Source organism: Bombina bombina, chromosome 4 (genome assembly GCF_027579735.1).
Source record: "Bombina bombina isolate aBomBom1 chromosome 4, aBomBom1.pri, whole genome shotgun sequence".
NCBI lineage: Eukaryota > Metazoa > Chordata > Amphibia > Anura > Bombinatoridae > Bombina > Bombina bombina.
Window position 1 is genome coordinate 125,987,294 of NC_069502.1, and position 12,845 is coordinate 126,000,138.

Here is a 12,845-nt window from a genome sequence, read left to right on the forward strand (position 1 = left end):
TTATTTAGCTCCCCTCGGGAGAAATAGGACTATTGCACCTTAAGTGGGTAAGACTCTGACAGAGGAGGAGTCTCAGGCCCAAAGGCAACCATTCAGCCCTTCATTGGTTTTAATTTGCTTTCATTAACCAACGTGTATAGATTATATACTTACAAATACAGTGTGTGTATAAAACAATATTAATTGTGAGGGGGGTGGAAGTCTTAGTGAGTTCTAGCAATTTAGCTATTTATGGCTTTAGTTAGACTGTTGTACTGCTGGGTACTGTTACGAATTGTGGCAACAGTTTACATCAGCTTTTACAAAGCGATAGGTTGTTTATCACATGGATTTCACTCATAAATCTCAACTCAAAGGGACACTGAACCCAAATTTTTTTTTTCGTGATTCAGATAGAGCATGCAATTTTTTAGCAACTTTCTAATTTACTCCTATTATAATTTTTTCTTCGTTCTCTTGCTATCTTTATTTGAAAAAGAAAGTCCAGACCTTGGACAGCACTTGTTTATTGGTGGATGAATGTATCCACCAATCAGCAAGAACAACCCAGGTTGTTCACCAAAATGGACCGGCATCTAAACTTACATTCTTGCTTTTCAAATAAAGATACAAAGAGAATTTGCTAATAGGAGTAAATTAGAAAGTTGCTTAAAATTGCATGCTCTATCCGAATCACAAAAGAAAAAATTTGGGTTCAGTGTCCCTTTAATATTAAGATAAATGTCAGCATGCTAGTTAGTGCTTCCATTATAAGTAAGGAGGTGATAGTTTTGTTGTGCACAAAAAACAATTTTTTTTAAAATTATTTTTAGCGGTTATTTGTAGATCGCCAACAGATTCTGCAGCGCTATAAACATAGGCGGTATACAAGGTAGGAATTATAAGGATCAAATGGGTAGAGGGCCCTGTCTAGAGTTGCACTGTCATAGTCAGCTCTTGTGAAGGTGATCTGCAAGCAGTTGGGCTCTTAGGCTTATATTCTAAGGGGTCCATGGCAGATAGCAATGAGAGGAACTGTTATAAGGAAAGGTTAGTGTAGGTTCTATGCATTCCTGAACAGTAGAGTCTTTAGGGAGTGCTTGAGGCTATAAAAACTAGGGGAGAGTCTTGTGGAGCGAGGCAGAGATTTCCACAAGATGGAAGCCAGTCTGGAGAAGTCCTGTAAACGGGAATGTGAGGACATAACAGGAGAGGAGGAGAGTAGGAGGTCATGAGCAGAGTGAAGGAGATGGGAGGGAGAGTATCTGGAGACAAGGTCTGAGATATAGAGGGGAGCAGTGCAGTTGAGGGCTTTGTATGTCAGAGTCAGAATTTTGTGTTTAACCCTGGAAGCAAGCGGAAGCCAATGAAGAGATTGGCAGAGAGGTTCAGCAGATGAAGAGTGACGTGTAAGGAAGATGAGCCTGGCAGATGCATTCATTGTGGATTGTAAAGGAGCTAGATGGCAGCTAGGGAGACCAGAGAGGACGGAGTTGCAGTAGTCAAGGCGGGAAAGGATGAGAGAGTGGATTAAAATCTTAGTTGTGTCTTGTGTAAGGAAATGTCTAATTTTAGAGATGCTTTTAAGGTGGAAGCAACAGGATTTAGGCAAAGCCTGAATGTGAGGAGTGAAAGAAAGATCTGAGTCAATTGTGACCCCAAGACATTGGGCATGTGGGGTAGGGGTAATGATGGAGTTGTCAATAGTTATAGAAAGATGTGGTGGTGGAGATATTAGAAGAAGGGGGAAAATATGGAGCTCAGTTTTGGAGAGATTTTACTTAAAGGGACAGTCTACTCAAAATTAAACTTTCATGAGTCAGATAGGGCATGAAATTTTAAACAACTTTTCAATTGACTTTTATCATTACATTTGCTTTGTTCCCTTGGTGGTATTTTGAAAACCGCCTCTTAGCTCAGAGCATTTTGAAAGTTTTTCACAGTTAGACAGTACTAGTTCATATGGGTCATATAGATAACATTGTGCTCACTCCTGATGAGTTATTTAGGAGTCTGCACTGATTAGCTAAACTGCATGTCTGTCAAAAGCACTGTGAGGCTTAGATATAAGGTAATCACAGAGATAAAAAGTATATTACTATAACTGTGTTGGTTATGTAAAACTGGGGATTATCTATCTTTTTAAACAATAAAAATTCTGGTGTAGACTGTCCCTTTAAGGTAGTGAGAGGACATCCATGAAGAGATGTGAGAAAGACAGTTAGTGACACGGGTTAGCAAGGAAGGAGATAGGTCTGGAGCAGAGATGAAGATTTGAGTGTCGTCGGCATACAAACGATATTGAAACCTGTGGGACTTTATTTGGGAACGTAAAGATTACGTGTAGATTGGGAAGTGAAGGGGACCGAGGACAGAGCCTTGTGGTACCCAAACAGAAAGTGATAACGGGGCAGAGGAAGGCCCAGAGAAGGCTACACTAAAGGTACGGTTAGACAGGTAGGAAGAGAACCACGAGAGGGCTTTGTCACAAATGCATAGTCCATTCTTGCATAGACTTAAAGGGATATGGAACCCAAGCTTTCATGATTCAGGTAGAGCATGTAATCGAAAACAGCTTTCCAAGTTTTTCAAATTGTCTTTGTTCTGTTTGTGGGAAAGCAGGTAGGTAACATTTAGCTTTGCAAGAATGTTATACATTTGCAAGAGCACTAGATAGGCAGCACTTTTTCCTGCCATGTTGTGCTTCAGATATTTGCACACTACCTAACTAGATATCTCTTCAACAAAGAATAACATGAGAATGAAGCATATTTGATTCAGATCGATCAAACAGTTTTAAACAGCTTTCTAATTTACTTCTATTATCTAATTTGCATCATTCTCTTGGTATCCTTTATTAAACAAGCAGCAATGCCCTTCTGGGAGCTAGCTGAAAGCCAATTACAATGTGCAGCCACTAATAAGCAGCTCCTGAGTCTACCAATGTATCCCTTTTAACAAAGGATATCAAGAGAACAAAAACAAATTAGATAATGAAGTTGTTTAAAATCACATGATCTATCACAGGGTTTTTCAGACTTTTTTTCCCAAGACCCAGTGTCATGATACCACATATCTTCGCGACCCTATTTTTATACTTTGTTTGAAAATATTAGTAACTAATATACAACAAGACAGCTGCAATTTTTGAACTGGGAGTGTGTACAGCGCCTATGGCAAAGGTTATCAGAGATTAAGTTGTCAGAAATTCACAAGAATTTTAATAAGGATAAAATAGTCACAATAGGACTATTTGCACATAAACAGTAGATCCATGATATGATTAAAAACTTAGGATAAAAACAATATATATTACAGTATATTGGAAGCTTCCACAGTAAATGACAATAAAAGAAACTTGTACTGTTACATGCACAGGAATTTAGTAACAAAAGCCTTTGGTGAATGCTGAAATGTGTCACATATGTGATAACAACAAAAATGGTGACTATCAATGTGTATAAGTGAGAAGTTGGAGTGTAACCTAGTGAAGCAAGGGTCAGTGTTCACAAATGAGGGGTGTCCAATGTCAAAGGTGATACACAAGTGTATGCAAATGGTCAAATATTAAATATTTAAACAACAATAGTTAAACAACAACAAAAGACAAAAAGTAGTCCAGTGCAGAAGAAAACCAAAAATGAGAGTGAAAAAATGATTGAAAAAATGAAAAAATAATGAAAAATTATATAAAAATATGAAAAAAGTGAACAATGAAATCCAAACCAAGTAAAAAATATATCCAATGAAAGTAAAAAATCAAAATTCAAAATTCAAATTGAAGAACCTGTATACTTGATAGAAGTTGTCCTCATTTTTGCAAAGTGACTAAGAGGCCTATTTATCAAGCCGTCAACAGCAAATACGCTGGAATTCCGCAGCGTAATTGTGGCGAGCCTGATTCCCCTTAGTTATCAAAGCCTACAGACCGGCAAAAGTAGAAATCTGTGACGTAACATACGATCCGCCGGACTCAGTCCGACACAGATCGATGCTTACGTCACTACAGATGTTCCAAATGCAAATTCGGCACTATCTGACTACTTTTGCTAGTTAACAAATATCTAACAGGTACGCTCGCCACTATTCCGGCCCAGCGTACCTGGTTTTCAATCCGCCGCCCTGGAGGCAGCAGATACCATAGGAATCAATGGGAGTCTAAAAGCAGCGAAAGCTCATGTTCACTGCTGCCCGATAATAGAAATTTATGTTTACCTGATAAATTACTTTCTCCAACGGTGTGTCCGGTCCACGGCGTCATCCTTACTTGTGGGATATTCTCTTCCCCAACAGGAAATGGCAAAGAGCCCAGCAAAGCTGGTCACATGATCCCTCCTAGGCTCCGCCTACCCCAGTCATTCGACCGACGTAAAGGAGGAATATTTGCATAGGAGAAACCATATGATACCGTGGTGACTGTAGTTAAAGAAAATAAATTATCAGACCTGATTAAAAAACCAGGGCGGGCCGTGGACCGGACACACCGTTGGAGAAAGTAATTTATCAGGTAAACATAAATTCTGTTTTCTCCAACATAGGTGTGTCCGGTCCACGGCGTCATCCTTACTTGTGGGAACCAATACCAAAGCTTTAGGACACGGATGAAGGGAGGGAGCAAATCAGGTCACCTAAATGGAAGGCACCACGGTTTGCAAAACCTTTCTCCCAAAAATAGCCTCAGAAGAAGCAAAAGTATCAAACTTGTAAAATTTGGTAAAAGTGTGCAGTGAAGACCAAGTCGCTGCCCTACATATCTGATCAACAGAAGCCTCGTTCTTGAAGGCCCATGTGGAAGTCACAGCCCTAGTGGAATGAGCTGTGATTCTTTCAGGAGGCTGCCGTCCGGCAGTCTCATAAGCCAATCTGATGATGCTTTTAATCCAAAAAGAGAGAGAGGTAGAAGTTGCTTTTTGACCTCTCCTTTTACCAGAATAAACAACAAACAAGGAAGATGTTTGTCTAAAATCCTTTGTAGCATCTAAATAGAATTTTAGAGCGCGAACAACATCCAAATTGTGCAACAAACGTTCCTTCTTTGAAACTGGATTCGGACACAAAGAAGGCACGACTATCTCCTGGTTAATGTTTTTGTTAGAAACAACTTTCGGAAGAAAACCAGGTTTAGTACGTAAAACCACCTTATCTGCATGGAAAACCAGATAAGGAGGAGAACACTGCAGAGCAGATAATTCTGAAACTCTTCTAGCAGAAGAAATTGCAACCAAAAACAAAACTTTCCAAGATAATAACTTAATATCAACGGAATGCAAGGGTTCAAACGGAACCCCCTGAAGAACTGAAAGAACTAAGTTGAGACTCCAAGGAGGAGTCAAAGGTTTGTAAACAGGCTTGATTCTAACCAGAGCCTGAACAAAGGCTTGAACATCTGGCACAGCTGCCAGCTTTTTGTGAAGTAACACAGACAAGGCAGAAATCTGTCCCTTCAAGGAACTTGCCGATAATCCTTTCTCCAATCCTTCTTGAAGAAAGGATAGAATCTTAGGAATCTTTACCTTGTTCCAAGGGAATCCTTTAGATTCACACCAACAGATATATTTTTTCCATATTTTGTGGTAAATTTTTCTAGTTACAGGCTTTCTGGCCTGAACAAGAGTATCAATAACAGAATCTGAGAACCCTCGTTTTGATAAGATCAAGCGTTCAATCTCCAAGCAGTCAGCTGGAGTGAGACCAGATTCGGATGTTCGAACGGACCTTGAACAAGAAGGTCTCGTCTCAAAGGTAGCTTCCATGGTGGAGCCGATGACATATTCACCAGATCTGCATACCAAGTCCTGCGTGGCCACGCAGGAGCTATCAAGATCACCGACGCCCTCTCCTGATTGATCCTGGCTACCAGCCTGGGGATGAGAGGAAACGGCGGGAATACATAAGCTAGTTTGAAGGTCCAAGGTGCTACTAGTGCATCTACTAGAGTCGCCTTGGGATCCCTGGATCTGGACCCGTAGCAAGGAACCTTGAAGTTCTGACGAGAGGCCATCAGATCCATGTCTGGAATGCCCCACAATTGAGTAATTTGGGCAAAGATTTCCGGATGGAGTTCCCACTCCCCCGGATGTAATGTCTGACAACTCAGAAAATCCGCTTCCCAATTTTCCACTCCTGGAATGTGGATTGCAGACAGGTGGCAGGAGTGAGTCTCCGCCCATTGAATGATTTTGGTCACTTCTTCCATCGCCAGGGAACTCCTTGTTCCCCCCTGATGGTTGATGTACGCAACAGTCGTCATGTTGTCTGATTGAAACCGTATGAACTTGGCCTTTGCTAGCTGAGGCCAAGCCTTGAGAGCATTGAATATCGCTCTCAGTTCCAGAATATTTATCGGTAGAAGAGATTCTTCCCGAGACCAAAGACCCTGAGCTTTCAGGGGTCCCCAGACCGCGCCCCAGCCCATCAGACTGGCGTCGGTCGTGACAATGACCCACTCTGGTCTGCGGAAGGTCATCCCTTGTGACAGGTTGTCCAGGGACAGCCACCAACGGAGTGAGTCTCTGGTCCTCTGATTTACTTGAATCGTCGGAGACAAGTCTGTATAGTCCCCATTCCACTGACTGAGCATGCACAGTTGTAATGGTCTTAGATGAATGCGCGCAAAAGGAACTATGTCCATTGCCGCTACCATCAAACCTATTACTTCCATGCACTGCGCTATGGAAGGAAGAGGAACGGAATGAAGTGTTTGACAAGAGTTTAGAAGTTTTGTTTTTCTGGCCTCTGTCAGAAAAATCCTCATTTCTAAGGAGTCTATTATTGTTCCCAAGAAGGGAACCCTTGTTGACGGAGATAGAGAACTCTTTTCTACGTTCACTTTCCATCCGTGAGATCTGAGAAAGGCCAGGACTATGTCCGTGTGAGCCTTTGCTTGAGGAAGGGACGACGCTTGAATCAGAATGTCGTCCAAGTAAGGTACTACTGCAATGCCCCTTGGTCTTAGTACCGCTAGAAGGGACCCTAGTACCTTTGTGAAAATCCTTGGAGCAGTGGCTAATCCGAAAGGAAGTGCCACGAACTGGTAATGCTTGTCCAGGAATGCGAACCTTAGGAACCGATGATGTTCCTTGTGGATAGGAATATGTAGATACGCATCCTTTAAATCCACCGTGGTCATGAATTGACCTTCCTGGATGGAAGGAAGAATTGTTCGAATAGTTTCCATTTTGAACGATGGAACCTTGAGAAACTTGTTTAGGATCTTGAGATCCAAGATTGGTCTGAACGTTCCCTCTTTTTTGGGAACTACGAACAGATTGGAGTAGAACCCCATCCCTTGTTCTCCTAATGGAACAGGATGAATCACTCCCATTTTTAACAGGTCTTCTACACAATGTAAGAATGCCTGTCTCTTTATGTGGTCTGAAGACAATTGAGACCTGTGGAACCTCCCCCTTGGGGGAAGCCCCTTGAATTCCAGAAGATAACCTTGGGAGACTATTTCTAGTGCCCAAGGATCCAGAACATCTCTTGCCCAAGCCTGAGCGAAGAGAGAGAGTCTGCCCCCCACCAGATCCGGTCCCGGATCGGGGGCCAACATTTCATGCTGTCTTGGTAGCAGTGGCAGGCTTCTTGGCCTGCTTTCCCTTGTTCCAGCCTTGCATTGGTCTCCAGGCTGGCTTGGCTTGAGAAGTATTACCCTCTTGCTTAGAGGACGTAGCACTTGGGGCTGGTCCGTTTCTACGAAAGGGACGAAAATTAGGTTTATTTTTGGCCTTGAAAGACCTATCCTGAGGAAGGGCGTGGCCCTTACCCCCAGTGATATCAGAGATAATCTCTTTCAAGTCAGGGCCAAACAGCGTTTTCCCCTTGAAAGGAATGTTAAGCAATTTGTTCTTGGAAGACGCATCCGCTGACCAAGATTTCAACCAAAGCGCTCTGCGCGCCACAATAGCAAACCCAGAATTTTTCGCCGCTAACCTAGCCAATTGCAAAGTGGCGTCTAGGGTGAAAGAATTAGCCAATTTGAGAGCACGGATTCTGTCCATAATCTCCTCATAAGGAGGAGAATCACTATCGATCGCCTTTTCTAGCTCATCGAACCAGAAACACGCGGCTGTAGTGACAGGGACAATGCATGAAATTGGTTGTAGAAGGTAACCTTGCTGAACAAACATCTTTTTAAGCAAACCTTCTAATTTTTTATCCATAGGATCTTTGAAAGCACAACTATCTTCTATGGGTATAGTGGTGCGTTTGTTTAAAGTAGAAACCGCCCCCTCGACCTTGGGGACTGTCTGCCATAAGTCCTTTCTGGGGTCGACCATGGGAAACAATTTTTTAAATATGGGGGGAGGGACGAAAGGTATACCGGGCCTTTCCCATTCTTTATTTACAATGTCCGCCACCCGCTTGGGTATAGGAAAAGCTTCTGGGGGCCCCGGGACCTCTAGGAACTTCTCCATTTTACATAGTTTCTCTGGGATGATCAAATTCTCACAATCATCCAGAGTGGATAACACCTCCTTAAGCAGAGCGCGGAGATGTTCCAACTTAAATTTAAATGTAATCACATCGGGTTCAGCTTGTTGAGAAATTTTCCCTGAATCTGAAATTTCTCCCTCAGACAAAACCTCCCTGGCCCCCTCAGACTGGTGTAGGGGCATATCAGAACCATTATCATCAGCGTCCTCATGCTCTTCAGTATCTAAAACAGAGCAGTCGCGCTTACGCTGATAAGTGGGCATTTTGGCTAAAATGTTTTTGATAGAATTATCCATTACAGCCGTTAATTGTTGCATAGTAAGGAGTATTGGCGCGCTAGATGTACTAGGGGCCTCCTGAGTGGGCAAGACTGGTGTAGACGAAGGAGGGAATGATGCAGTACCATGCTTACTCCCCTCACTTGAGGAATCATCTTGGGCATCATTTTCAGTGTCACATAAATCACATCTATTTAAATGAGAAGGAACCTTGGCTTCCCCACATTCAGAACACAGTCTATCTGGTAGTTCAGACATGTTAAACAGGCATAAACTTGATAACAAAGTACAAAAAACGTTTTAAAATAAAACCGTTACTGTCACTTTAAATTTTAAACTGAACACACTTTATTACTGCAATTGCGAAAAAGTATGAAGGAATTGTTCAATTTCACCACAGTGTCTTAAAGCCTTAAAAGTATTGCACACCAAATTTGGAAGCTTTAACCCTTAAAATAACGGAACCGGAGCCATTTTTATCTTTAACCCCTTTACAGTCCCTGGTATCTGCTTTGCTGAGACCCAACCAAGCCCAAAGGGGAATACGATACCAAATGACGCCTTCAGAAAGTCTTTTTTATGTATCAGAGCTCCTCACACATGCGACTGCATGTCATGCTTCTCAAAAACAAGTGCGCAATACCGGCGCGAAAATGAGGCTCTGCCTATGATTAGGGAAAGCCCCTAGAGAATAAGGTGTCTAAAACAGTGCCTGCCGATATTATTTTACAAAAATACCCAGATTAAATGATTCCTCAAGGCTAAATATGTTTATATATGAATCGATTTAGCCCAGAAAATGTCTACAGTCTTAACAAGCCCTTGTGAAGCCCTTATTTACTCTGTAATAAAAATGGCTTACCGGATCCCATAGGGAAAATGACAGCTTCCAGCATTACATCGTCTTGTTAGAATGTGTCATACCTCAAGCAGCAAAAGTCTGCTCACTGTTCCCCCAACTGAAGTTAATTCCTCTCAACAGTCCTGTGTGGAACAGCCATCGATTTTAGTAACGGTTGCTAAAATCATTTTCCTCTTACAAACAGAAATCTTCATCTCTTTTCTGTTTCAGAGTAAATAGTACATACCAGCACTATTTTAAAATAACAAACTCTTGATTGAATAATAAAAACTACAGTTAAACACTAAAAAACTCTAAGCCATCTCCGTGGAGATGTTGCCTGTACAACGGCAAAGAGAATGACTGGGGTAGGCGGAGCCTAGGAGGGATCATGTGACCAGCTTTGCTGGGCTCTTTGCCATTTCCTGTTGGGGAAGAGAATATCCCACAAGTAAGGATGACGCCGTGGACCGGACACACCTATGTTGGAGAAAGGTATATATATGTGCAGCCACAAATCAGCATCTAGCTCCCAGCTCCTGAACCTACCTATGAATGCTTTTCAACAAAGAATACCAAGAAAACTAAGACAATTAGGCATTAGAAGTAAATTGGAAATTTGATATGCTGAATGATATGATATGCTATAAATAATATGCTCTATATGAACCATAAAATAAACATTTTGGGTTTCATGTCCTTTTAACCCCACTGAACTGTAGCTCTATGTAGCTGTAAGGGGGTTGATGCCTGCACTGCTTGCTGAAGAAGGTTGTTACATCACGTACCTGTGCTACGTCTAGCAAATAGATTTGTAGAAAGAATGCAGAGGCACTTCCTGCCACTTGGTTGGGTGCTCCTCCTACTGCGTAACAAATCTTGCTGAAGGCTGACAGTTTAGACCTCCTAGCCTGAAAAAGAAATGACAAAATCAGAAATGAAAACACAAAAACAAATCTAAACAGTTAAAATGTCAAAAAAAAAACAGGCCTAGAATAGGAAAGCAAAAATATTAATGCGTATTAACATTGCTCGAGAGCAATCAATAGCAATTCTATTTTTGTGCTTATATTATTTTATATCATTTATTTTTAATCCCTTATAATTCTCTCATATAATAGAGAGAATTATAATCATGTCAGATATTACTCTGGCTGTGTTAAGAGGCTTTAGTAAGAATATTTAACACTGTATTTGTAATTCTAGATTTTGTGCAAGGTCACACAAAAGATAACTCACTCTACACTACTGCACTCCACTTGTAATCTAGCCCATTATAAATTGTATTCATTAATTAGAGGAGAGATTCCAATGTAAAAAAAAAAATGTGTCACCAATTTTGATGACTTGACAGGTTTTACATGGTCTTGTTCCACATCTAAAACAACCTTTCCTATGTAACCAGCATTCTTTTGATTCCTTGGTCTTTGGGTCCTATACGTAAGTTATTAGTTTATCTCCCACAATGATCACTTTTCCAGCAATGTTTGAACAACATTCAGAGACAATAACATCAAGGGTGGGATCAGTTTGTAAAATGTTTAAAAAAAAATTTGTATGATATCTACAATTTTTCCATATTGATTACTGTAATTAGAGATGAATTTCACTTTAGACTCAATGTTAAATGATGTTCTATATTTTGGTTTTCTGCCATTTTTTTAATACTTTATCCCTATCCATCAACCTCACCATCATTCTCATCTCCATTAGAGAGTGCTTATCATATAAATCTAATGTTGTACAATTCCTGCATACTCGGATGAGCTGACCTCTTGGAATTGAGCTTTTTAAATGGGGGGAGGGGTTGCAAGAGTCAAATCTCAATATAGTGTTGCCTGTTATTTCTTTTTTGTAACGTTCTACTTCTACTACTTGCTGACATATATTGCCCTTTAATAAGACATCCAAATACTTGATTTCATGATTATGATATTCCCAGGTGCATTTCAAATTGCATGTGTTATCATTCGAAAAATCAACAGAACTGCCTGCTTGTTCAAAGTTGCCCTGCCAAAAAATCAGTAGGTCATCTATATAACAGACATATTAACACAATCCTAGAATTGACACCCCCTCCAAAGATTCAGGATGCCTCACACCAGCCTAAAAAGAGATTGGCATATGAGGGCACAAACTTTGCCCACATTGCCGCCCCACATCTATGGAGAAAGAGGTCATTCCCAAACCCAAAATAATTAGGTGCAAGCAAAAAAGAAAGCACATCCAGTATGCTCACTATTAGTTCATTAGAAAAAGTAGAAAAGTATAATAGCCTCCAAACCCAGCTGATGAGGGATGCAAGAGTACAGCGATTACATATCAATTGTGAGATAGCTGTATTTCGCCGTCCATGTGACCGTTTGCATCTTTTGAAGAAGATGTGTGGTATCCTTTAAATGGCTGGGCAATAGATGGACAATGGGTTGTAAAAATTTGTCCACCCATTCACAAAGACCTTCTCCTAAGGAGCCTACGCCTGGAATGATAGGTATACCCGGAGGACAGTTCAAGCTTTTATTGCTTTGGGGATCAACCTAAAACTTGCTATAACTGGGTTAAAGGGACTCAAGTATTGCATTAAATGTTAATACATAATGCCTAGTTCTATACCTTTATCTACCAAATGGGAAAGCTGTTTCTCATATATCCGTGTAGGATTATACTTTAGCTTTTGATATGTATCACTGTCATTTAGCTGTTTCATGGCTTCCTCATAGTATGCTACACTATCCTGTGACAATTGAACCCCCCATGTAGGCTGGAGTAATTGTTATATCTTCATTAGACATTAAAGGCCTTTCTCTAGGAGGGTATTAAATTCCCCCTGGGTCTTTTTATCATAAATTTTATCATAATTATTGTTTTTATTTTGTCATTTAAAGTGGTCAGATGTTTATATATTTTCTCCTGAAATGCTTCTATAGTTTTATCCATAGTATGTACTGGGTAGAAGGTACTCTTGTTCTGTAAACCTTTTTATGGACCTCAATTGAATCAACCTTTCTTGCTGACTCATTTGCTAGATGTAATAAAACATTTTCACCACAGACATCTTGTAATGTCCATTCCGGTGCTATATGACCCATGTTACTCTGAGGACTCAGAGAATCTAAATTCTCCAAGTCATATAACTGCTCTAGTTCACCACTGCTCTGTGTATGTCTCTGTGAGTTTGAATATTCGGAGTTAATCATATTCTGTGACAGTAATGGTTCACTATACATGGATACACTTCAAAGGGGTAAGAAATGTTTCTTAAGAACAATTTTTCTAACAAATTTATTAACATCTGTAATGGTCTTGAATAG

At 40.7% G+C, this 12,845-nt stretch overlaps 1 protein-coding gene across 1 annotated transcript in view; it reads right to left on the bottom strand.

Annotated features, from left to right (window-relative positions):
- MFSD2B (MFSD2 lysolipid transporter B, sphingolipid) overlaps window positions 1-12,845 on the bottom strand; it is a 312,518-nt gene that overhangs the window by 266,006 nt on the left and 33,667 nt on the right. Inside the window, exon 2 of the mRNA XM_053709634.1 lies at window positions 10,323-10,445. Within this exon, the coding sequence (XP_053565609.1) occupies window positions 10,323-10,445 (123 nt within the window). The remainder of the gene's footprint in view (window positions 1-10,322; window positions 10,446-12,845) is intronic.